Here is a 27,460-nt window from a genome sequence, read left to right on the forward strand (position 1 = left end):
AGGATTTCAAAACAGGCAGAACACATGGAAGCAAAGGAATCACCAGACACACTGGGCTATATGTCTATCTTTATTGAAGGCTCTCATACTACCTCAGCACCACCACTTGAAGTCAATTGCTTGACAGAGTTTCTAAAACCATCCCCAGTGTGTGTATTTGATACTGAGCTTGGTTCTGTGTATCTAAGTGGACCATCACCACATTCTACAGTATAGATTCATAATTTTAACATAACAGGGAGGTTTTAGATATGCATAAATCTGGTAGGCCAGTGTCTCCAAAGTTTGATTCATTGTATCAGTAAATAAGGCAAAATGCTGTTATTTTTAAATGACTGTTTCTCACCTCATTAATGAAAGCATTAGACCAGTGCATACCATGCAATACAGGCCTGCAGGCACTTCACATTTGGAAGAATGCTGGATTAAAACACCTGCTAGCCAGGTGTGATGGTGCATGCCTGTGAGCCCAGCACTCAGAAGTCTGAGGCAGGAGGATCATTGTGAATTTGAGGCCAGCCTAGATTACACAACAAGACCCTGTCTCAAAAACCAATCAATCAATCAATCAATAAATCACGGCTGGTGCTGCAGCAGAGCCTCCTGCAGGCCTGCTGCCCTTTTATAAGGACACAATTATATGCAACTTCAAGAGTAGGGTTTGGGGGCAAAGGACACAGCTCAGTGGTAGAGCGTTTGCTTGGCATTGTGCAAGGCCCTGGGTTCAACTCCCAGCCCTGCCAAAAACAAATAATAATAAGGTATCCATTATGAATTCAAACAGACTTCCAAGACATATAAATCAGATTAATAAACAGACTTTATTTTGTTCTTGATTCAAACAAATCTTCTGTAAAAAAGATATTTTTTCAGATAATCTGGGAAATTTGAGTATAGACCATGGTGTCAAATGATATCAAATAATTGTTAAGTTTATTATAGATAATAATGGTATTGCACTTTTATGTAAGTGAAAGAAACTTCTGATCAGGGCTGGGGATTTAGCTCAGTGGCACCGCGCCTGCCTTGCAAGCACAAGGTCTTGAGTTCGATCTCCGGTACTGGAAAAAAAGAAAGAAAGAAAATTCTGACCAATTAGACACTGTTCAGAAGTATTTGAGGTAAAAATGATATGCCATCTGGACTCTGTTTTAATCTACTCTGTCTAGCAAAATTTTTTAATGAAAGAAGGGACAAGAATAGATTTTACTATATTGGTAAATGTTGATAATTGTCAAAGCAAGGTAATGGTCCTAGAGACTATTATTTTTGCTTTTCTTTTCTTTTTGGTTTTTTGAGATAAGAGTCTCAATATGTAGTTGAGGCTGGCCTTGAACTTGTGGCGATTCTCCTGCCTCGGCCTCCTGAGTGCTGGGATTACAGGTGTGCACCACCACATCCATTTCCTACTTTTGCTGTTTTACTACTGGGTGCTTGAAATTTTCCACAATAAAGAGCTTGACTTTCTCTCTGTGTGTCCTTCAGAAGACTTTCCAAAGAGGCTTTCACTATCCTTTCCATCTTGAGCATCACACACCATGCTCAAGTAAAGATTGTGTTCCATCAGGGTAGCAAGAAACCTACCAAGTGCAGGGCCTGTCTCTAAGAAGGAGTGAAGAGAGGGAACTGGTCATCCAGCAGCTCTCTTCTCCACCTCTGATCCCAAGAACTCCTCCCCATCCCCTGGGCTTTGGCTTTCTCTGGCCCAGAAAGGAAGCGCAGAGACTACAAGTGGCAGCCTCAGGCCTTCCAGAGGGAATGGGTAGAAATGAGTCTAAGGATCTAGCAGACATTCTGTTTTTCCTTCTTTACCTTACTTTACTTTGTATAATATTGAGTTACAGAGTTGATATCCCCCAGGTTTTCCAAGATGTATAATAAACTCATTCTGAGCCAAACTCCTTTCTTGGTACCATAATGGACTGATAATGCTTCCCGTAGGAGGGAAAGGGATTTACTACTGAGCCTACAAAGTCTATTTTAATTATTTGGCTCTAGGAGGGTAGATTGTGTGGGACTTGCTGGGTGAATTGTCACTAGGATGCAAAGTAGAACAACCATGTGACAACTTGCCTGGTGTGACCTCACCCTCAGGTCTCAGCCTCAGACCTGAGCAGGCTCTGAATCCTTTCTCCTTGCCTGGCAGTAAATAAACAAGACCTTTTTGCCCCATTTCCTTCTCAGAAAACCACAGACAAGGAATCAAACTCTTCTAATATAGTTAGTCAGTTCAACCAAAGGTTATTGAAATCTATCATGGCCAGGCATTTGGAATACTATCTCAAGATATTCAACATTTAATGGGAAAGTACATAAACATGTGATAAATACAGTAATTTTTTAATTAAAATAATCAGTTTTTTAAACTAAAATATTTGGTTTAACATCTTTATCTTACCTCAAGCCCCCTAAGAATACAGGTAATGGAATAAGCACAGTTAGTCAAAGAGAAGAAGAGGGAGGACAAGAACAGAATTTGGACACTGGAGAGCAGATGAATGGGTAGAACTAACTAGACCTGAAAAAGTTTAATCTGAAAGTGGCAATGAGAAAAGAAAAAATCCTAGAAACCTAATTTGTACCTCAGAAGTTTGTTATCTCAGGAGTTGGCAAGGACGGGTAACTATAGAGGACGGAATGAAGATGATGCTGAAGATTGGCTGGAAGACAAGAAGACACCTGTCGCCTGCCCTAAACTCGGCCGTGAGACCAAATCCTTCCTTCCCTTGGGCGGAGGCTACAGGGGAGGATGGAGCTGAGGCCAGGCATCCAGCACTGAAAACGGGATTCAGTGAGAGACTGCACACTGACTCTTGAGAGCCCCAACTTTCTTCCCTTCTGGGGAATGTGTGGAGGTACATAGGCAGCCATAGCCTCTAGGCCTCAAAATAAGCCCCAACCAGATCACTCTGCAGTGAATCTCAAAAGCAGCTTCTCTGGTGAGGTGGTGTGGTATCCACTCTTACAGACAAGCAAGCAGCTAAGGGTCACTAGACATTTGAACAAAGTGTGTATGCATATAAAAGACAGAAATCAAAGCAGTAAAAGCAATCTAGGGGAAACAGACTGTACCACAAGAAGAAAGATCCTCAGAGAGATAAGGGTCAGTGCTGTGCCAGGAGAACTTCCCAGAAAGCAGAGCAAAAACAATTAGATGGAAAAGTGCAGAAGAGAAATCAAGCCTAGGAGGCCCAAGATTTGAATAATAGAAACTCTGGCAATAGAAAGCAGAGAAAACAACTGGGCATGGTGCCTGTAATCCCAGCACTTGGGAGGCTGAGGCAAAAGGATCGTCATGAGTTCCAGGCCATCCTGGGTGACCTAGTGAGTTCAAAGCCAGCCTGAACTACACCGTGAGACCTTGTCTCAGAGAGAGAGAGAGAGAGAAAGGCTTCACCAAAAATGAGCATGTGCTGCAAGAAAGAGTAGATGTGGAAAACAGGACCAAATATCATAGATAGGGAAGGAAATCCCTGGGAAGATACTGAGAGAGAACCCAATAATGATGGCCACCCAGGTCCAAAGAGCAACCTGTACAGAGCAGAGCTCATCAAAAGGCTGTGGGAGCAATGTCTTCGAGGAGACTGAACCTTCATGTTTTGAAAAAGGGTTACACATTTGCAGAAGAGCAGTGAAAACTAACAAAAACTTTAGAGCAAATGCCAATGCAGGAAAGGAAAAGTATGCCATGCAGCTCACCTATGAGGAGCATTTATAACAGTGATGACAGCATTGAGCTAAGCAGAACTATGCCTTAACTGTACTGGAAAAATGGGGAGACAGAAAGCAGGCAGGTGTGGTGGGGACCAGAGGAAAAGCTAAATCCACAATTCCCGAAGAGTGAGTCTTCAGTGCCTTTGTCTTGGTCTGTTTTCTGTTGCTGTAACAAAGTAACTGAAGCTAGGAACTCATAAAGAAAAGAGGTATGTGTAGCTCAGGTTTCAGAGGCTGAAAGCCCAAGGTCAGGTGGCCCCATCTGTCTGGCTCTGTGGGGCCCCCTTGGCCACACCCCACCATGCCAGATGACATTGAGGTGGCTGTGAGTGCAAGGGGGAAGTCACATAGCCATACAGGAAGCCTGGGGGTGCAGGAGCCAGACTGGCTGTTGTAGAGTAGCCTGCTCTCTCTGGAACCACCCAGGGCCCTGAGAGCTGCTTCCATCCTTTCTGAGGGCAGTGACCTAATTACCCTCCATAGGCCCCACCTTCTAAAGGGCCCTCCACCTCCCAGGACCAGAGCTACTGCCTGGGGACCAGTTTGCCAGCACACAGAACGTAGAAGATGGACTCAAATCAGATCCACCCTCATCTGAGAAGTCGAGAAGTAGCAGTGGTGTTTTTAAGAATGTTATTAGCAGCTCTAGTGGTCAAGGCTAGAGGAGTCAGACAGAGTAGAAAGAGAAGTGGTAAATGGGGGCAACATATTTTTCAATACCAGGAATTGAACTTAGGACCTTGTGCTTTCGAGGCAGGCGCCAGAACCACTGAGCTAAATCCCTGGCCCTGGGGGCAACATTTTTAATGAATAAAACTTACAGAGTTACTTGACAGTAAGTCATGTGAATGGGTAACTGATGAAAAACTATACTTAAAACACACAAGTATGATCTGTATCAGTGATAGTGGCCCTTTTAGAACTTTCAATAACAAACATCCTGTTGTGGCACTTGTGACATAGGTTCTCCACCACTGATCTATATGGTAGAGGAAAGGATTAAGGAAAATATTGGCAGGTGAGTATTGGGTGTCAACCCCTTGTGGGTCTCATGTCTGTGCAGCATCCCAGGAGGCAAGCCTGGGACATGCTAGGAGGTCTGTTCTCCAGTGCCAGCACCAGCTCAGGAAGCTAGCACTGGGAAGGTCAGGGCTCGTAGCACCAAGCCTTCTGAAATTCTTACAAAATATGGAAGAAAGGGCATTTCCCAACTTGTTCTATGAGGCCAGTCTTATCCTGATACCAAAAACCAGAGAAGGATGTTGCAAAAAGAAAACAATTGGTCAACATCCTTTCTGAATATAAACACGAGAGTCTTCTTTTCAGATATACAATGACACACATTTTATGTCAATTTAAAATATATGCATACAGGGGATGGGGATTTAGCTCAGTGGTGCTGTTCCTGCCTGGCAAGCACAAGGTCCTGAGTTTGATTCCCAGTACCAAAAAAATACAATACAATACAATACGATACAATACAATACAATACAAGCATACAAGACAGCTGTTTACAGTTTGTTATAAACAAGAGGATACATAGTTGGCCCTTCATATCTGTTTCTTTTTCATTATTTTTTATTAGTCCATATTTGCAGTACATAATGATCACATTCCTTGTGTAGAGTTGGTACATATACATAACACATCTTAATTTCTTTTTCCACCCTCTCTCCTTGATCCCTTTTCCATTTGAGAAAGAGCTATCTCTCTACCTTCTATTATCTCTCTTTTATTTTGCTCTTTATACTTTGGCTTTCTCATATAAGAGAAACCATCCAATATTTAAGCTTGTGTTTCTGATTTATTTCACTTAAAATTATGGTCTCAAGGTACATCCATTTTCCTATAGATGATTCAAGTTTACCCTTCTTAATGGTAGAGTAGTACTCCACTGTATGTAAATACACATGTTCTTTATCCATTTATCTGTTGATAGACATATAGGCCACTTCCAAGATTTAGATATTATGCATAGTGCTGCTATAAATGTAAGTATGCATGGATCACTATAATATGATATCTTTAACTCTTTTGGAAAGATACCTAAAAGGAGGATATCTGGGTCAAATGGAGTTTCTAGTTTTAGTTTTTTGAGGAGTTTCTATACTGATTTCCATAGTGGTTGTACTAGTTTACACTCCCACAAATGGTGTTCAAAGGTTCCTTTTTCCTCACAGCCTCGCTAGCATTTGTTATTATTTGCTTTCTTGATGATAGCCATCTTTCTGAGGTAAGATGGAATCTCAGTGTTTTTTAAAATTTGTATTTCTCTAATGACTAGCAATGTTGAGCCTTTCTTCATGTATTTAGTGGTCATCTGTACTTCTTCTGTGAAGTGTCTATTCATTTCACTTGCCCATTTTTTGACTGGGTCTCTTATTTAGGGGGAGGTCTAATTTGTTGAGTTCTTTATATATTCCAGATATTAGTCCTCTGAGGAATAGCTGGCAAAATTTTTTTTCCCATTCTGTAGGATGTTTCTTTTGGAGAATGTTTCCCATTCTGTTAGGTGTTTCTTTTTCTATGCAGACTTTTTGATTTGAAATGATCACATTTGTTAATTCTTGGCATTATTTCCTGTGGTGTTCTGTTAAGAAAGTCCTTGCCTATCCCTGTGTCTTCAAGGTTATCTATTTTACCTTCCAGCAGATTGAATGTTTCTGTTTTAACATTTAGCTCTTTGATCCATTTTGATTTTATTTTAACACATACTCAGAGATATGGGTCTAGATTCAGTCTTCTGCATGTGGATAGCCAGTTTTCCCAGCACCATTTGTTAAAGTCTGTCTTTCCTAGGGCCAGGAATTTAGCTCAGTGGTTCCGCCACCTGCCTTGCAGGTACAAGGTCCTGAGTTCAATCCCTGGAACCAAAAAAAAAAAGTCTGTCTTTCCTCCAGGGTATGTTTTTGGCCCCTTTGTCAAAGATCAGATGGCTGAATGTTCCTGGGGTTGTTTCTGTATCCTCTATTCTGTTCCACTGATCCACATGTCTATTTGGGGCTGGTACCATGCTGTTTTTATCACTGTAGCTTTGTGATATAACTTCATATCTGGGATTGTGGTATTTCCTGCTTTGCTCTTGTTACCCAGGATTGTTTAGCTATTCTGGGTCTCTTATGGTTCCATATAAATTTTAGGATTGCTTTCTCCAGTTCTGTGAAGCATTCTATTTTTTGTTTGTTTGTTTTTTGTTTTTGTTTTTGGTACCGGGGATTGAACTCAGGACCTTGCGCTTGTGAAGCAGGCAGTGGAACCACTGAGCTAAATTCCCAGCCCCTATATTTCAGTTTTGGAAGTATGGCCATTTTGACTTACATGGGTTCTGCCTATCCAGCAGCAGGTGGTTTCTTTCCATTTTCTGATGTCCTCTTTGATCTCCCTTTTCAGGGTACTGTAGTTGTCTTTGTAGAGATCTTTCACTTCCTTGGCTAGGTTAATTCCTAAGTATTTGATTTTTCTTGGTCTATTGTGAATGGTATATTTTTCCTAATTTAATCTTGAACAAAATACTAGCAAATTGAATCCTGCAACATACAAAAAGAGTACTATATCATGACCAAACAAGATTTATCTCAGAAATGCAAGGTTGGCTCACCATCTGAAAATTAATCGATGTAATCTACCACATGAATAGAATAAAAGTCAAAAAGAAGATGAGCATCTTAACAGAAGCAAAAAATGACTTGACAAAATCCAACACTCATTCATTACATAAACACTCAGCATACTAGAAATAGAAGGTAAAGTTCTCACACTTGAAAAGTTTGAGAGCTATAAAAAAATCAACAGCTAACATCATGTTTAGAGGTAAAAGAATAAAAGTTTTCCGCCTAAAATCAGGAACTCTTGCCACTTCTATTCAGGATTGTGCTGGAGGCCCTAATCAGGGGAAAGAGGAAAGAAAAAGAAAAGACAAGGCATCCAGATTGGAAAGTAATAAAAAAATTACATGTGACAGGATCTGATTGTTTTGTTTTCCTGGGGATTGAACTCGGGGCCTTCACATTGAGCTACATCCCCAGTCCTTTTTATATTTTATTTTGAGACTGGATTTCTCTGTGGTGCCCAGTCTGGGCTCTTAACTTGCCATCCTTCTCACTCAGCCTGCCAGAGTGCTGAGATTACAGGTGTGTGCCACCAGGTCTGATTAACAGAGCTTGTGTTTAGAAAATCCTGAGAAATTTTAAAAAAGCTATTAGAGCCAATAAATAGTTCAGCAAGGTTGTAAAACATAAGAGCAATATACAAAAAAATTGTATCTTATACCCTTGCAATGAACAATCAAAAAATGAAATTAAGCAACCATTCCATTTACAATACCATCAAAAAAATTAAAATATTTGGGAATAAATTTTCTCCTCAAAAAGTTTCAGGTCTTGTACACTGAAAACTGCAAAACATTACTAAAAGAAATTGAAAACCTAAATAAATAGTAAGACATTATATATAAAAATTGATGATATTAAAATTTAAATGGAAATGCAAGAGACCTAGCATATCTAAAAGTAATCTTGTAAAAGAAGAACGAAATTAGAAGATTCATACTTCCTAATATTTAAATTCAAAGCTAGAATAATCAAGACTATGTGTTACTGGCATAGAATACATTTGGAACAGTGGAATAAACTTGAGAGTCCAGAAATAATCCCTTCTAGTTACAGCCAACTGATTATTAACAAAGCTTCCAAGACAATCTCATGAGGAAGGGATCCTTTTGTCAGCAAATGGAACAGGAATGATTGGATATCCCCATGCAAAAGAATAAAGTTGGATCTTTACCTCAAACCATGTTCAAAAATGAACTCAAAATGGATCCAAAACCTAATCATAAGAGCTAAAACTATAAAACTCTTCGATCCCCGGTACCAAAAAACAACAAAAAAACTATAAAACTCTTAGAAGAAAATATAGGCATAAACCTTTGTGATCTTGACATGGACAGTAGTTTCTTAGATATAGCTGAAGCATATACACAAAAATGGTGATAAATCGTGCCTCAAAATTTAAGACTTCTGTGTTTAAAAAGACATCTTCAAAAAATGGAAGGACAACCAACAGAATGAGAGAAAATACTTGCAAATCCTATATCTGATAAGAGACTTGTATCTATACTATATTTAAAAATCTTACAAATCAATAATAAAAAGGTAACCCTTTTTTTTTTTTTTGGTACCAGGGATCAAACTCAGAACCTTGCACTTGCAAAGCAGGCTCGGTGCCACTGAGCTAAATCCCCAGCCTGCTATCCATTTTTTAATTAGCAAGAGACTTTAATAGACATTTGTGCTTAGCATTGTTGGCCATTAAGGAAATGCAGTCAAAACCATGAGATGACATTTTGTACCTACCAGGATGACTATAATTAAAAAGCTAGTGGGCTGGGGATTTAGCTCAGTGGTTCCACCGCCTGCCTCACAAGTGCAAGGTCCCGAGTTCGATCTCCGGTACCAAAAAAATAAATAAATAAATAAAAAGCTAGAGCTGGGAATTTACCTTAGTGGCAACATGACTGCCTCATAAGCACAAGGTCCTGAGTTTGATCCCCAGTACTGGGGGAAAAAGAAAAAGCTAGATAATAATGAGTGTCAACAAGAATTGGAGAAGTTGGGCCGGGGATTTAGCTCAGTGGTTTCGCCACTTGCTGCACAAGCGCAAGGACCCAAGTTCGATCCCCAATACCAAAAAAACCCAAAAAGAATTGGAGAAGTTGGAACCCCTATACACTCCTGGGAAAACAGAAAATGTACAGCTGCTATGGAAATCAGTTTGGCATTTCTTCATAGGGTTAAACCTAGAATTGCCATTTGACTCAGCAATTCCACTCCTACGAAGGAGAATTCTAAATATATGTCCACACAGAAGCTTATACATGAATGTTCACAACAGCAGTGACTTTAACAACCAAAAAGTGGAACAACTCCAGTATTTATCAACAGAATGGATAAATAAAATATGCTTTATTTATGTGGTAGAATGTTATTTGGGGAAAAAATGGAATGAAGTTCTAATACATGCTACGACATGAGTGAACCCTGAAAATATTAGTCTAAGTGAAAGATAGCAGCCACAAAAGACCACATATTGTATGACATTTCATATGAAATGTCCAGCAAAGGCAAATGCAGAGACAGGAAGTAGTTTTGCAGTTGTCAGGGACCAGGGAAAGGGTGAATGGAAAGTAACTAGTAATAAGTTTACACTGGGGTGTGTTGAAGGTGTTCTAAAATCAAATAGTGGTAGTGGTTGCACAACTCTGTGAATATGCTTTGAAAAACCACTGAATTAAACACTCTTAAAAAATGAACTTTATGATGTTTGGATTATATGTCAATAATGCTATTTTTAAGAAAAAAAGAGTCAGCTCTTCTCCTTTTCTCCCCCGACTGCCGCCAAGTAGTCAGCTTTCGGATCTGAGCTTCCTGTAGGGAGAGAGCTTAGAAGTGGGACTCTGAGTGGAAAAGGCAGAGATGGCTCACTCCAGAGACTGGGGAGGTTTTTTGAGACAAAGACAGAAGACAGTGGCGGCAGATGACCCCTAGTGGCAGGAGCCTATTGCCTGCTGTGAGAATATCCATGAGATGGCAGTATTGTGGCCTTTGGGAATTAGAAAAAGATTTCTGTGAACTGAATACCAAAGCCCACTCCCATGTTCTCCAGCACGAGGGTGCCCCAGGATTCTTGTGTACCAAGAAAAAGGGCTGCTCCCAAGGACACAGCCAGCACCCTGCTGACAAAGCCCCAACTTGGGCTCTGAGGCAGCTGCATCTTCCTCCCAGGCTCTGGTTTTACTCTTCTCTGGGTATACTTCTCTCTCTAGCTCTCTCTCTCTCTCCCTCTCTCTCCCTCTCCCCTCCCCCCGTCAGAGCCATTTTGCTGTTGTCCTTGGCTGACTTCTAGAGGATCCAGGCAACATTTCCACCTGAGTCTCAGCCCTTCCACATCTTTCCCTCCTTCACCCAGAACTAGAAAGGCTTCCTGCTTCCCCATCTGTCCAGCAAGACCTCCCTCAAACTTCCACTGTCTTCTCTGGTCCAGTTGGGACCTAGTCTAGCAGTGGAGAGGGAGCAGAAGATGACTGAATTATCAGGGAGAGAAAATGCACTGGGCACTAACTCACAGATTCCAGCTAATACATGGAGCAGACGGCACCCGGTGTTGATAGTGCTAGATGCTGTCGCAAGTGCTATGTGTGTGTTCACTTGATTCCCTCAGCTGCCTTCAAGGTACACACTATCATCGCCCTTACTTTACTGGTGCAGACACTGAAGACACTAAAGAGCTCGCTCAGAGGGTATATGTTGAATTTGGGATTCAAACCTAGATATGGAGTCTGGCCCAATACTCTCTACTTTTAACCAATAGGTTAAATTGTCTCTCCACAATAAAAGAATTAAATCAGACACAGATACAGAGAGTTGAGAGCAGAAACTGGATCTTGGGCTGGTCTATGCTGCTCTGGGCCACAAAGACGAGAGGCACGAAGGACATCCAGTCTTTATTTATAACATGCATGGGAAGGAGAGGAGCAGGGCAGGCCTCGGAACATCTGCTGATAGCAAGTATCGAAGGCAGGACTGTAAAAGGCAGGCACTAGCACATCTTTGCTGAAGAGAACAAATGGGTAATTCAGAGGGAAAGAATTTAGTTGGAGTCAAGCTGACCTTGGCCGGAAGTGAACGAGCAAGGCCCTGGACCCCTAATGTAATATAGCTGAATTATGGAGGGGCAAGAAGCTTGTGCCACTTACAGCCTGTTAATACTGGGCAGAGATGTCTGCTATATTTGGATATGGAGCCTGGGCATTGGTATCTTTTAAGAGGTCTTCAGAGTATTCTAACCTGCAGTCAGGGTGGAGAGCTGGTGCCTGTTGGGGTTCATCCTTCAGCATACTTATATTGTTTCCCTGCCAGGTAATAAGCCTATGTTGAGTCCAAAGACGCAGATACAAATATATCTATTTGCAGCCCTGAGGCACTCACTGCGGGTGAAATAAGAAAGTGCTGCATTATTGGGATAATGGGCTCAGCCAACTGCTTAGAATTAGCTATGCTCCCTAGAGAAGTAGCCAACCCCAGGTTTGGAGCACAGAAAATGCAAGGTGTGTAGGATATATTCGTGTTCCAGAAAGCAAGGAAGCTGTCAAAGACTTAAAGGAGCCGTGTTAAAAAAACAGAGAAGCCAGCTAAAAGTACAGTCTCCAGCAAAATTTAGAATAATTTAAACATCAAAAATCATAGTTGGGGCCTGGGATTTAGCTCAGTGGTTCTGCCGCCTGCCTCGCAAGCTCAAGGTCCCAAGTTCGATCCCTGGTAACCCCCCCGCCAAAAGAAAATCATAGTTGACCTTAACTGATGGAAACCAATAAAGAGCCAGCTGATAAAAGTATAAGAAATAGTAGAAGGGTAGATAAGATCATTGTGTTGTGACCCCTAGTAATTAGCTCAAGGACAAATCATAAAAGGATGCTAGAAGCACTCACTGAAAGCTTCTGAAAAACAGGATATTATCATAGCACCAAAATATTACCAAACAAGTCACGTAATAACTTCGACAGTGGAGAAGTTGGAGAGTCACCTCATTAATCAAAATAATCCTCATTAGTGAGAGGATAACTTTACAGTATTGGCTTCCTGTGTGATACACTAGGAAGTCTTCTTCCCACCACCATTAGCAAAGTGCTTAACTTGTTTTTTGGTTTGTTTGGTTTTTTTGGTACTGGAGATTGAACCCAGGACCTTGTGCTTGCGAGGCAGGTGGCTGAACCACTGAGCTAAATCCCTGGCCCAAAATGCTTAACTTGCGTGTAATCAAACTTCCACATTTTATCTCAGTAAGAAAGAGTAACAAGATAAATGACCCTATGAGCAAATATAAAATTTTATATTTTATGTGGGACATTGTACAAGAAAGCTGTTCTAGAGTCTTAAATTAATGTCAATGAAAGGAGATCAAAGAGATAAAATAACCAAATAGAATGGCTGAACTCTTATTGGATCCTGGTTTGAAAATAACCAGCTATATCAGGCATTTTAGAGACAATTGGGGAACTTAGAAGATAGGTTATTATGTATTGTTATACAACAAATGTAATTTTTCTTAGGCAAGATAATTGTCTTAGTCACTTTCTCATCATTGAGACACAATATCTGGCATTCACAACTTAAAGGAGAAAGGTTCATGTCGCTCATGGTCTCAGTCCATGGTTGGCTGGTTACAAAACAGAAACAGAATGGTAAATGAAAAGCTGCCCCCCATCATAGTGGGTGGGAAGCAGAGAGAGAGAAGGAGCCAAGGAGGGAGATCCGCCCTTCCAGGTCACACCCCAGTGACCAGCCTTAACCAGGCCCTCCTCCTACAGCAAGTGAGTTAGATCAATCCACTGATGAGCACCCTCATGTTATGGTCACCTTCCAAACACATGAGGCTTTGGGGGGACACCCTGATCTAAACCATAACAACAATAGTTTTGTGATTCTGTAAAGGCATCTCTTTGCTCTCAGAAGAGGCCTGGGGAGTACTTGGGAATGAAGTGCCATGTCTGCAACTAATTTATTTCAGAAAAATAAAGTGTGTATGTGTGTTTTATATATGTGGGGTGAGGGGTACAGCAAATATACAAGCAAGGCGTTAACTGTTACTGAATCTAGGTGCAGAACACACCAGAATCCCTTGCCCTGTCTTTCACAGGGTTATTGCTGCTTCTCAGCTCTTTGGGTCTCTGACAGGTTACCACTGTGGGGCACAGGGGCTCATCCCGTTGAAGACTGGGTGACAGTGTAGAACATGCTTCAGAGGAGTCTCTCCCACACAATGAAGGATCTGAGGCATTTACTCTCAGACTAGCTTCCTGGCACTTCCTGTTTGACCCAATGGGCTGAGAGAAACTCCTCAGGCAGAGTAGCAGACAGACATCATCCATGTATTCTGGGACAATGACCACCGCAGAGGAGACCCAGCTGGCCTCTGAGGGGTCAGGTGACATTGCTGACAATCTTTTCTGCCTCATCCTAATCACCCACCTTTCAACAAAAGTCTGTTAGGTTGAGTGAAAAATAACACATGGCCTCAGGAACAGCACAGAGGTCAGCCGAGATCAGCGTGCAGTCGTCTTAGCTTGTGGTCACAGTGTCATCTTGCACCCTGGCTTCATCCTGCTGTCATTGGGCTCGCTTCCTTTTCTGAGGGTGCCTCCAAGAGTAGAAGCTCAGTTTGGGGCTCAGTCTGAGCTGACATGAAGATCTGTAAGTCCCTGTACTTTTACACGGTGTATAAGTTTTTGCAAATGTAAAAGCTGGACAGTGATTTGTCAGTGTGGGAGAATTTTCTCTCCAATTTGTAACAAGCTGGGTTTTGAGCGGCAGCGAAGCCTGGCACTGCTTCCTGCCGTTCACAAAATTGACGACCCAGGGGACATAAGAGAACAGAATATAGAAGAACTCTACTTTTATGTAAGCTTACCTGAAATAATTTCAAACTTATAAAAACAGTACAGTGGCTACCCAGCTCCACCTGTGATTAACATCTTGCCTCGTTCGCGTTATCTAACACCTGCTCGGTTACCCATCCCTTTGGCCGTGTGCACACTCACAGCTGCACACGACACACCATCTTGCTCTGACCACACTTGAGTCAGGGGCTGACACTGGGCCATTTACGCCCAAATACTCCATGTGTTGAATCAGAATGTTCTGTTATATAACCACAGATCACTAACAATTCCAGAAATTTCAACATTGATTCCATAGCTATTCTACTCTGAGTATTCTCATTTTGTCAACTGACCTAATAATGTCCCTTTCACGGCATTTTTTTCTTTCCTTACTTGTGTGGGATCAAGTATTGCACTCTGTTGATGTGTCTTGTCAGTTTCCTTAAATCAGGAACATTTTCATACACTTTTCTTTGCCTTTTTATAATGTTGACATGTTAAAGTAATACAGTTGTCTCCTTTTTTAAGTAAAGTATTCCTCCTGTGAAGTTGATCTGAGGTTTCCTTATGATTCAATTCAGAATATGTCTGCCTGTCTACCAGTATTGACACGTGTCCTTCCCAGGGCCTCACATCTGAGCAAACCGTGTCCATCTGCCCCTCTTATTTCATTTGTTTTTTTGAGATAATGTCTCACTATGTAGCCCAGGCTGGCCTCAGACTCGAAGTGACTCAGCTTCGAGTCCTAAGATTACAGGTGCACACCACCACACTTGGCTGGCACTGTCAATTCTAATTACCCTATCAAGATATTACCTAATTTCTGTATGATGATTTTTCTCTTGTAACTATGAATAGGCAAGGTGTGAAGAGATCCTTTGAAAACCACCCATTTTACTTTTCCACTTAAATGTCCCCAAACCTCTTCCCTCTCAGGTGGCAAAGACAGACCATCTACATGCATAGTGTACAGTCCTCTGCTGTGCATAGTGCCATAGGAAGTCTGTTCCTTATTTGCTGAGGAACTCTCCAGCACTGCTTTGGACCCAACACTAGGGCTGGCTCCGGGTCCTCAACACAGGCTGGAGTGCTGGGCTCCAGTCACGTGGAGCAGGCACAAAAGAACCGGGACCAAATGCCTGGCCAGCCCTCTGAGAACCCTGAACAGCAAAGGGCGGCAGGCCGACTGGAAGGGGGAAGTCACCAAACCAGAATTGAGTGCTGCATTTAGTTTCCTTGCTGTCATCTGGCCTGGACTCAAAGACAGCCTGAAACCTGGTCCTTCCCACCAAGTGAGGACAGAAAGAACACTGAGTGAAGCCCAGGGAGTGAGAACAGGGCCTCTGGGAGGGATTGTTTTCCTTTTTCTTTTTTCTTTTTCCATCTTCTACCCAATTCCCACTCCCTACCCCCAGGCAATCCCAGGCATCCCCAGCAGCAGGGTCTAGGCTGGTACTTTCCTCCGACCAGGAGAGCTTTGGTCTCAAGATGGGAATGGAAGGGAGAAATGAAAAAGAGAAGAAAGTGTACAGTTGTTTTTAAAGGATCCTTTACTATCTAAACTCTTCTACGTGACTTTTAATATAAAATGCATTCCATTTTTTCTTTTTTTTTTTTTTTTGTACCAGGGATCGAACTTGGGTCCTTCCACTTGTGAGGCAGGCGGTGGCACCACTGAGCTAAATCCCTGGCCCATTTTTTCTTTTCTTTTCCTTCCTGAGTTGGGGTTCTCTATGGAGCCCGGGCTGGCCTTGAACTCACAGTCCCCAAGGAGCTCTAGGCATGCACTGCTGCACCCAGCCACAACCTGTATTTCTTAAAAACAGAGCCAGAATACCCAGTAGGAGTTGGTGCACAGTCCAGTACACGGAATGCCCATTATCCCTTGATCAAAAGTAATTTTATACATCCATTCCTTCAATTCGGTGGAAAATGTGAGCCGTTAACTAATTAACGGGTGGCCAAGGAAGAGATGTTGCTATGCAACCCTTGAGCACTGTGCTGAGGCCTCTGGAGCTCCTCCCTTCCACCCAGCAGATGCCAGCTTCCTACTTGCCCACTTGAATGGACCCAGCTTCCTCTGCTGGTCAAGGCCACCACCTGCTGGCTATGCCTCTCTGTGACCCTCGTGACCCTCTTCTACTGGAGTAGCAATGCACAAAGCATACCATACAGTCAGGGTGGTGGCTCACACCTGGAATCCTGGCTCCTGAGAAGCTAAGGCAGAAGGCTCACAAGTTCAAGACCAGCCTAGGCTACTTAGTATGACCCTGTCTCACAATAAAAAGATAAAAACAAAAAGGCTGGGGTGTATCTCAGTGGTACAGCACTTACCTAGCATCCACAAGGCCCTGGTTCCATCCCCAGCAGGGTGGACAAAAAAATTTTTTTTTTTTTTTTTGGTGCCAGGAATCAAACTCGGGTCCTTGTGCTTGCGCAGCAGGCGGTGAAACCACTGAGCTAAATCCCCGGCCAAAAAAAAGTTTTTTTTAAAGCATAGCACACAATAAGATAAGAATTAGAATCAGTCAGGAAAATGGGACAGGGGGAAAATAAAAATAGCCAAACAGATGAGAAGAGGCACAGTTTGGGTTGGTGTGCTCTTACATCTCTGACCTCACTGAGGCCAGCACCAAAGGAACATGCACCCTGTTATGTGTCTACATCATCCTCTGGGTAAGAGGAAGCCACTGCACGTCTTCTGAACCTGAGAGAAATTTGTCCCCACAGCATCGTCCTGGCCAGGGGGAGTTGTCCTACAACAGATAGAGCAGCAAGGTAGCTTTCCACCAAAGAGCAAGTCAGCAGGAAACCATTCTGAGGGGGCCCTAAAGCATCCTGTTTCCCCGGTTTTTTTTGGATGGTCTGACCAATTCAAGAGTGAAATGTAGATGAAAGCAGTGCTTCACCAGCTTTTCCACTGCAGTGCCCCCAAAGCAGAGAACACCCCCTAAAGAGCACAGGGGACAGCCCCAGGCACACTGCCACTCATCCAGAATTTCTTTGGCATCTCCTTATTTATCTCGAAAACTCACAAGAGCTTTTACTGCATGACAGATCTGTGCCTGTCTTCACAGGAAATAATGTTCGAAATCACTTGCTAGCAGGGGTGGCAGCACGCAGAGCCCCTGACCCCTTCAGGGACTACAATGCTGCTGCCTCTAGCGTGATTAGCCCTGGAAAATTAACTGAATTGAGAAGAGCTAATGTGGAGTTTGGCCTCCTGCCTCTTCTCCTAGTTAATATGATAATGTCCCAGGAACTCAGGCTCTCAGAAATAGGTCAAATCAAATGCCAGCCCCCTGCTTTATGAGCTCTGCAAGGAAGAAAGCTCAGCACAGTGCCAAGAGTGACCCCAAGAGGCAGTAGGAGATAAGCCTATGCTGGTTCTGAAAGTCTCAGACAGGGTCCATCCTCTAGCATCCTCCCGATCACAGTGACCAAGGCTCTCAGGTCTCTCCTTCACTTCCTGTTAATACAGCAGTTTCAGTCCATGTAAATAAAACAAGAGATGCCTAGGAAACAGGTGAGATCCACTCTCAGGAAGCACTCCAGTGAGCAGTGGGGATGCAAGGATGCAGAAAAGCCCATTAGCTCTGCAGTCCAAAAGGTCCAGCCTGTGTTCATTTGAATAAAAACACCAGAAGCCTTCAACTGCTAAAATAAAACAAAGCAAAGCCCAGGCTTGGCAATGCTAAAAAACACAGTCCAAGGCCATCATAGAAAATGAGATGGAGAAGGTTACTTCACCTCTGTAGCAGTCCCTGGGAGGCAGAGACCGACAGCAGCCACATCCAGTGGCAGTGTGGAGGGCCAGTAGCAGCACTGTGGCCTGTCCAGTGATCCCTCAGCAAGTCCCTATTTTGTTCCACCAGACAAATCAGTTTCAGTTGTTGCTCCTAAGAACCCTGATACAATAAGCACTGCTCCTTTTGCATTTAACAACACAACTTTGAACTATGGAAAGCAGAAACTATTAGAAATAAAAATAAGCCTGGCATGGTGGTGCATGCCTGTAATCTCAGCACTCGGTGGACTGAGGCAGGAGGATTGGCATGAGTTCAAGGCCAGCCTGCACTACTTATCAAGAAACTGTCTCACAGCCTTAAATGTTTATATCAGTCACAAATCTAGGATGTACTGTCTTTGTATGTGAGCTTTGTAGAGATTTTTAAAAATACAAGCATCTTCCCCATTGAAGAGTGGAGAGTCTACTGGATAACTAGTCAGAAGCTTTCTCTCAGAACTGGACATTGGATATCTTCCTTCTCTCAAGAAATGGTGGTTCACACTATCATGGCCTTATGTATGGTAAAATGGAATCTTCTGTAACTTTCTCATTTAATTGTGGTCTATTTTTAGGTGGACTTGAAAGAATTGTATAAATCAACTAACATATTATCTGAGTTGTCCAACACATGGTATAATTAAGACGGTAAAATATTGCACATTTCCTAGTTGCCTTTGGGAATTTGATGGGGATTTTCTTTTTCAAATTTACATCTTTGAAACCCTTCACACTTGATTTACTAGGCAATGAAAATTAAAATCTAGAATTTGTCCTGCCCTAAGAGATGGATTAGGAATCTGGAAACACACACACAAAAGAAACTGTCTCAAAAAGTGACACCCCCCCCCCAAAAAAAACCCCACTTGGTTGGAAATTTTAAAACATCATTTTAAATAAGTCTCGGGTTAAAGCAGAACTCAAGCCTGAAATTACAAACTATGAAGAAATCCAAAACTAGGAATCTAGGAATCTTCTACAAAGAAGTATGGTACTCAGAAGGAAATTTAAAGGCTTAAATGCATGTATGAGAAGACATTAAAAAATGAAAATAGGGCCAGGGATTTAGCTCAGTGGTTCCGCCGCCTGCCTCGAAAGCACAAGGTCCCAAGTTCGATCCCCGGTACCAAAAAAGGAGAAAGGAAATGAGCTCAGCACCCATTTCAACAGGACAGAAAAAAAGGAATTCTAAATAGAGCAAAAGAAATTCTCAGTTATGTCTTTCAGCTGGGTTCAAATTATTCTATCTAGCACTATTCCAAATATTTGGTTTGAGATAAGAGGCCTGACCTAATTTCCACTTTTAGCACTGATACTATATCCATTAGGATTTTCTAAATAAGTTACATTGAATGACATAAAGCAATTCCCAACTCCCAAAATTGAGAAACATATCAAGCTTCTAATTAGAATGACTGTTAAGCCCTTCCAAATTTGGTTTACAAATTTACTATGTAAGGCCAAACAAAACCATATTCCGTTTTGGGGGCTTGTTGGTTTCTGGTACTGGAGACTGAACCCCCATGGTCTTCATATTGAACTACATTCCCAACCCTTTTTTAAAAATTTTGACACTAGGTCTTGCTTAGTTGCCCAGGGTGGAGTCCAATTCAAGATCCTCCTGCCTTAGCCTCCCAGAGGGCTGGCATTACAGACTTGGGCCACCGTGCCTGGCGTGAATGAATTTTTGATGTGAGCAGTAGCGTGCCCTTTCTCAGCTTCTTAAATGTTGGGAACACTCATATTCCCCTAACAGTATCTTTATGCCTTTGTTCATTATCTCTTGGTGCTTGGTCCCTTGTAAAGGACTTGATTTACCACAAGGGTGATGGCCTCTGAACTTGACATACCGTGACATTTTGTCTCCCTACTATGCTGTATCTCAGATCGCCATGAGGTTATCTCCAAAGAAATCCTGGAGCTGGACCCTTGGGAAAACCAGTGGAATGTTGTCGCCGTCAATGTCCTCATGCATGACAGCTATGACATCTGCCTGGTGGCCAGGATGAACCCCCGAGACCTCATCCCCCCACCCTCGGACCTGGTGGAGGATGGCAGGGACCACTGAGGCCTGAGAGGCTGTGGGCCTTTGGAGTGGAGCGACCCTGCCTTGGCTGTCACAGTCCCAGGACATGGCTGCCGCTGTTGTGCATGTGTGTTGCATGCGTGGCGGGCCTGGGAGAGCGCTGTGCTGTGCTAGGAGGGAGGATGCAGGGGTTCCCTTGGACAGGACATTAGGAGGCCGGAGGTGGTAGCACCCAGGGAGGAACACGGGGCGGGGGCCACAGAGTACAGGGATGGAAGGATCTCCCTGTCCTGGGGACTCAGAACAGAGGGTGCCATCCTCAAAGGGCCCAAGGAGGAAGCCATGCATGTGTGTGACACCCCAGCCCACCACACTGCCTGGGCACAGGGTATGCTACCAAGACCAGAAAAAAGTAGTTGTAGCTAAATGACCACACCTGCAAGGATGTGGGCCTTGAGCAGAGAATTCTCTCAAAATAGTGACAGCAAAGGAAGGCTTCCCTCTGCCAGGGCTTCCATCTTAGCTGTGCTGCCGCTCACCATCAGAATAGCCCCCTGCTACAGCCCTGTCCCTGGCATGTGTCCACGCCCCATGGCAGGCACCACGAGCAGACTATTCCTCCCAGGATGGGGACAGCAGTTCTGCGGCCCTCAGCCCCAGGCCTGCCACCATATGTCGGACCAGACTTCCGCAGGCTGCCCCTGCCCAGCCCTGAAGGCCACAGGCCGGACCCATCCACCTCAGGAACAGGCGGGGGGGGGGGGGAGGCAGCCACACCCCAGCTGCCTGCTGCCCTCTGCGCCCAGCCCCTGAATCTGTCCCCTGTGTCTCAGGGTGAGCACAGCAAGTCAGTCACCAAGTGTAGTTTAGGGGTAACGTTGAAACGCCACGCGGGGATCCCTCTACCTTACTCCACCCATCCCTCCCAGAGCACAGGGTGCCATGTGGGTGGCTGTTCTAGTTCCAGAGGCCCAGCGTAGGTGGTCCCCCAAGTCCCGGGGGTGGAGCTCTGGTGGCCAGAATGGGGCAGTGTTTTGAGGCCACGGAGCTCCGTCCTACGCCTAGGGTGCTGAGTTAGGATGAGCGGCTCTGCTTCCTCATGGAGTCAGCCTTGGCTGAGGACAGGCCCCAAGGGCCTCTGCCTCTCCACCAATGTGAGCCTGCGGAGCTGCCCATCCCCAGCTAAGGGGCCCTGGCCTGTGTCTCTTGGTGCCTCTGTGTGCACTGGATTCAAGATTGGCCCCAGATCTGCTACTTACTCAGCCATGTGGGCCCTGCTGGGCAAGATGACCCTTCCCAAGTCTGATGTCCCGGGCAGAAGGGAAGGAAAGAACTCAGTCCTTGAGAGCTGGTGTGGAGTGCTGAGAAAATGCCCCTTAGGTGCTAAAACAATAAACATGCTTTGCCTGCCACTGTTGTTATCATCACTGTCTTCCGAGTTTCCCAAAACAACGCTCACAAAACCGGACCCAGGGCTCTAGGGACCCCTGGACTTCAGGCTCAGACAAGCAGGGTTAGCTCACCTGCTTGGCTTCTCCCAGAGCTCAGAAGAAATGTTTCCTCGGAGCTTCGGCCCTGATGCCTTAAGTGGACACCCTAGGGGCCCTGAGGCCTGAGGGTGAGCCCGCCTGTCATCCACAGTGAGGGGCTTGACCGACTCTGTCACTGTCCCCTGTGAAGTCTCCTCTGCAGTGGCAGAACCGATCTTCCCACCTGACGGGGAGGCCAGACGCCGTCTGCCCAGAGCCAAGACAGCTTGTGTCCCAAGCCCTGAAGGACAGGCAGGCGCCCAGAGGCAGGGCTTCCCAAACCTGTTCCCAAAGAGCGGCTTTCCAGATTTAATTTTGCTTTCTGACCTTAATTTTTCTTTAATTCAATGTAATAAATTGCTTCTTGTTCCAATAGTTGTCAATCTTCATGTTTATAATCAAACACCACAGCTGCTGCCTCCTCCTTCGGGCAGATTTGGGCCCCTTCCCTCTGGCTGTCCTCACTGTGACTGAGGCTCCGAGGACTGGCTGCTTCCTGTCCCTGAGACACCTGCAAACAGAACCTGGAAGGAGTTGGCTGGGAGCTGATCAACTACCATGGCACCGACATCCCCAGCTCAGTGCGTGTTTCGACAGCAGCACTGTTTTCAGATTGACCTTAAAACAAGCAAATGCTTTAGATCCAAACATAAAATTTTACTTATAAAAGATTGCTTGCATGTTGGTTTTCATACTGCAGCTTGACATGAGTTTCATCTGAGAGGGGTTCCTGTACCTCAGAGATGCCGAGGGGCCTCAGAGCAGGAATGACCAGCCAGCAGGGACAGCAGAGGGAGACAGTCAGGCCCGTGAGGTGGGAGACAGGCAGCAGGTGGCCCCGGTTCCTAAGGAGCTGGGGCACAGGAGGATGTCACATAGCAGTAACTCCCAGCTACTCCAGAGGCTGAGGCAAGAGGATAGCAATTTCCAACCCAGCATGGGCAATCTAGTGACTTCACAAGACCCTGTCTCAAAATAAAAGACAAAGACGGCCAGGGATTTAGCTCAGTGGCGCCACTCCTGCCTCCCAACTGCAAGGTCCTGAGTTCCATCCCTGGTACCACAAAAAAATAAAATAAAATAAAATTTAAATTTAAAAAAGACAAAGAAAGGTCTCGGGGTGTAGCTCAGTGTGTTAGTTCAATCCTCAGAACAAAATAGGGGGGAGGGAGAGGGGAGAGAAAGGAAGGGGGAGGAGAAGAGGAAGAAGGAGAAGGAAGAGGAAGGAGGGAGAGGAGGAGGAAAAAAGAGAAAAGGAGGAAGGAGAGGAGGGAGGGAAGGAAGGAAATGAGCAGGGAGGGAGGGAGAGAACCAAGCCCAGCGTGGTAGGGCAACTATAATTCTGGATACTTGGGAGGCTGAGGCAGGAGGATCACAAGTTCAAGGCCAGCCTGGACAACTTAGTGAGATCCTGTCCCAAAATAGAGAGGGCTGGGCCGGGGATTTAGCTCAGTGGTTCCGGCGCCTGCCTCAAAAGCACAAGGTCCTGAGTTTGATCCCCAGTACCAAAAGAAAAAAAAAAAAATAGGGCTGTGGTTACAGCATTTTCAAGGCCTTGGGTTCCATTCTCAGCACTGCAAAAAGAAAAAGAACCAACTAAAGTCACTGAAGACCTAGATGGCCTCACCAAGGAATCCAGACCACAGGCCCCAGCAACAGGGCTTCAGGCAACAAAGGCTTTAAGAGTGTTACTCTCAGCTCAGAGGTGTGGCGAGGCCCACTCCCTGGAGCCTGGACTGACCCAGGAGCAGAGGGGTGGGAACCACAGTTCGAGTGCAGCGCAGCCCATAGCAGAGGACCAGCAGTGTGATCAGAGGGGGAGGCAAGTCAGCCAGAAGCTCAGAGCTGGGAGTCCTGCTCCTTCAACAGCACCCTGGAGGGCTCAGGTGCTCTCCCCAGGCCCCGAGGGGTTACCCAGAGCAGCAGGTGAGGCAGTTGTCACCCCACTGTTCTGCCAGGCCCAGCCAGGTTGGGCGGTGACAGTTCACAGAGCCCAGGGCTGTCCTCCCAGCTTCTCAGGAAGCCCTCCATGGCATGACCAGTCACACTCCTGCTCCATGTACCAGGGCTTAGTGGATCATGGGGATCCAGGGACAGCTGTGCTGCAGAGGGGCCTGGGAAGATTTCCTGGCTCTCAGAGAGGCCAGAGGGAGAGGAGCTGTTTTCTGCAGAGCCCGTGAGTTGGCCACCCCTGGAGCCCTGAGGGTGTGAGGGGACAGGAAGAACCCAGGTCCTCGGCAGTGTTGCTGAATTAACCAGCCAGATCCCAACTGTTAGGTAAGTGCTCTTCCTTGTGCTGACCACCAAGTTACCTGCACCCCAAGATTTCCTAAGAGGTGCTCCAACCCTCCCCCTAAAGCTGCCTTCTCTTGAGATGATATCTGCTGTCCTTGCCGCATGCCAGGGTGTCAGTGTCCTGGTCCCTGGAATGTCTGCGAATGAGATTGTCCTTCGCTGTGACAGGGTAAATTCCACGTGGTCTGTGAGTGGCGATAGTTTACAAGCCCAAGTGCTTCCTGGCTACCTGTCTGGTATTCCTTTCTATCTCAGAGCCTCCACATTTTGCTTGTTTATTACAAATCTCACCCACCACCTGTTACTATAAACATTACACAGCCACAGGGATCCATTTCTGCATCGCCTCTGGCTACTTTCCGGGTGATCTAAGGCCCTTTGCAGAAGGTTTGCCAACTTCTGGTTCCTCCCATCAAATCTTCTGGAAGAAAAATTTAGAGTTGCCAGGTGCGGTGGTGTATGCCTGTAATCCCAGCACTCGGGGGGCTGGGGCAGGAGGATCACTGTGAGTTCAAGGCCAGCCTGGACTACGTAGCAGGAATTTGTCTCAAAAAACAAAGAAAAGAAAAAAGAAAACTGAAAGGGGTGGTGGGTCAGCTGATCCGAGGTGTGGTGCCCTGGTTTTAGGCCGCTCACTTGGCCCTGTGAGCCGCAGCAGCCATGGCCAGCCAGTCTCAGGGAATCCAGCAGCTGCTGCAGGCCGAGAAGCGGGCCACAGAGAAGGTGTCCGAGGCCCGCAAGCAGCTCCAGTCAGCAGCAGCAGCACACTAGGTGTGCTTACTTCTTGGGGAGAGGAGGAGTTCCCTAGATGGCTGTTACCCATCTTATGTTGAGCTGGCCTTGAACTTGTGATCCTCTTGCCTCAGCCTCCTGAGTGCTAGGATTATAGGAAAGAACCAGAGGCTGAAGCAGGCCAAAGAAGAAGCTCAGGCTGAGACTGAACAGTACCGCCTGCAGAGGGAGAAAGAGTTCAAGGCCAAAGAAGCTGCGGCCTTAGGATTGCACGGCAGCTACAGCAGTGAAGTGAAGGAGACCCAGGAGAAGATGGCCATCCTCCAGACCTACTTCCAGTAGAGCAGGGAAGAAGTCCTGGATAACCTCCTGGCCTCTGTCTGTGACATCCGGGCAGAAATCCATGAAAACTACCGCATCAATGGATACAAGAAAGAAACACCTGTTCTGTAGATTAGCATTGTAGATGCTCTCATGGAATATGAAGCTTTAGCAAAGTTGATTTCTGTTCTTAAGAAATGCATTAAATTATTTCTTACGTTGTGTAATAAATAGTTCCTTTCACTTTTTGGAGAGGAGCATATCTAGCTTCTTTGGACAAACTTTGTACTTTCTCCAAAGATTTCGTCTTTTTACCTTGTATTTCTTAGAAATTTAATGAGTATATGTTGTCTGTTTTCTTATACCTTTTAGCTCAAGCAACATGTACATCAGTGTTGACTTTTTCATTCTTAGATTTAGTAAGTAAAAGAAAAAACAATTCTTTAAAGAAAGAAAGGGATTAAATAACTTTTTTCCCTTACACTTTCTTAAAGATCAGGGGCTTTATCTATGAAAATGTATTAAATAGTTATTTGTAACTTGTATGATGCAGCAGCCAGCCTTAAAGTAGTATATTTTGAGGAAGGATTAGAACAGCTAGTACTAGTATACTTGCTTCGGCTGCACTTAGTTTATCTTAACCAAAATTACTAGATGAGCCAGGTGTAGTGGTACATGCCTGTAATCCCAGCACTCGGGAGGCTGAGGCAGGAGGATCACATTTTCGAGGTCAGCCTGGGCTACATAGTAAGATCCGGGCCTGCTTGGACTATAGAGTGAGACCTTGTCTCAAATCAAAACAAAACAAAAAAATTTACTAGATGATAGGACTCAAGAACTTGTTACTTACTATTTGGTGTATTGATAATCATTTACTAGTAAAAGTAAAGACTTTGTTGTGCAAAAAAAAAGAAAAAGAAAAAGAAAACTGAAAGGACTGGGGACGTAGCTCATTGTGAAGGCCCTGGCTTCAATCTGCAGTACCAAAAACAAAAATTAGAAGGGCCAGGGATTTAGCTCAGTGGTTCTGCCGCCTGCCTCGCAAGCACAAGGTTCCGAGTTCAATCCCCGGTACAAAAAAAATTGCAAAAATTAGACATAGCTATATAGACATAGAGATATAAATATATGTGCTGAGCAGAAGTAATATATATTATAAAGGAATATATGTGCATAGCGCATATTCTTTTATTTTTGCATATAAAACATGATTCTAATCCATTCTTCTCTCATTTGATCTGTTTTTTTTTTTTTTGCTGTACTGGGGATGAGAACTAGGATATGTGCATGCTAGGTCACAGTCCTACCACTGTGCTGTAGCCCCAGCCCCTCAGTGTTCCATACAGGACCATGCAGATCTGTCTTTTTACTTTTTAACACCTGCACAGTATTCCATTGTGGGAGAAGATTTCTTTCCCAGTCACCTGAATTGGATGTGTCAGTGGTCTCCTCCAGCTGTTATTTTGGTGAGTAGCAGGGTTGGGGGGCTCAGATCTTCTGCTTTTACTATGGGCCCTGGCACCAGTCCCAGGCTCGGGCTCCCTAGAAGGTGGCTTCCCAGTATGCTTGACTTTCTGTGGATGCTCAGCAGCAGCAGGAGGCAGAAGCAGGAGTGTGGCTGTGTGCTGAGTAGCCTTGAGCCGCTTAGAGGTTCCGGGCTTGAAAGACAGGGCACCAGCAGCACAATCTCCACAGGCTGGGGAGTGTGGAGAAAATACTGGCCTGAAGGAGGAGGATCCTTTGGCTCCTGGCCAGGCTCAAGGCCTCCAACCCCAGTGGACGCTGTCTCAGTCAGGGCTACCCACAGTGCACTCCTCTCCACTCGGGGCCTGGTCTTTGCGTGACCATCTCTAAGCAAAGGTCTGAGAGCACCTGAAAGCTGTGCCAGAATGAGGTTGTCCCAGGCAAAGGCAGATGGAAAACATCCACTCCACCCTCTCAGGGTGCTCCCCCAAAAAAGAGGCGCTATCGGATCCCCAAGTAAGCAAGTACCACCTTTCCCCAGGAAGCCCAGCTTGCAGGCATCACGGAGGGAGATTCCGAGCCCTTCCTCTATCCAGGCACTGCACGGTCCTGATCTGGGATTTGAGGCCTTGCTCCTGCCCAGCTTTGCCTTCTAGAGGGGACATTGGCAAGCACAGTGACCTTCCAGCCCGTAAAGGGTAAAAGCTGTCCCAGCCTGGAGTCCACATTTCCTGTGAGCTTTGTATTATTGCTGTAACAAGGAGCACGGATCAAATGGCTCAAAACAACACAAAGGTACTCCCTTAGGGCTCTGTAGTGCAGGATCTCAGTGAGCTGAAATCACAGGGTCAGCCATTCTGGAAACTGGCCTCTTCCAGCCTCCAGAATCTCAGTGCCTTGTCTTAGTCTCCTGGCCCAGGGCCCCTTCCTCCATCTTCAAAGCCACAACCTTGTCAACCAGTTGAGGGTTCTTTTGCTCAATTCAGATGGAAATCATGAATCGGCAACATGCAGCCCTGCCAGCAGTCCTGATGTCACCAGATAATGCAGGAATCCAACAGGTCACACAGCCAGCTGCTGGTCACTGCTGCTTCTGGCCACCACTATCTGACACCAACTTGTGCTGGACACTGTAGGTTAACTCTGCTGGGTGCTGGGCT

At 45.0% G+C, this 27,460-nt stretch overlaps 1 protein-coding gene across 4 annotated transcripts in view; it reads left to right on the forward strand.

The window, feature by feature from the left end:
* Window positions 1-21,859, forward strand: part of Kbtbd12 (kelch repeat and BTB domain containing 12) — a 53,470-nt gene extending 31,611 nt beyond the window's left edge. For all 4 annotated transcript variants that reach the window (XM_087196968.1, XM_004875284.3, XM_021252499.2 and 1 more), the window contains one exon: window positions 19,820-21,859. In XM_087196968.1, coding sequence (XP_087053094.1) covers window positions 19,820-20,001 — 182 coding nt within the window. In that variant the 3' untranslated portion in view covers window positions 20,002-21,859. The remainder of the gene's footprint in view (window positions 1-19,819) is intronic.
* The last annotated feature ends 5,601 nt before the right edge of the window (window positions 21,860-27,460 follow it).

Source organism: Heterocephalus glaber, unplaced genomic scaffold (assembly GCF_053883595.1).
Source record: "Heterocephalus glaber isolate CG9 unplaced genomic scaffold, H.glaber_assembly_v1.0 deba00001645, whole genome shotgun sequence".
Lineage (NCBI taxonomy): Eukaryota > Metazoa > Chordata > Mammalia > Rodentia > Bathyergidae > Heterocephalus > Heterocephalus glaber.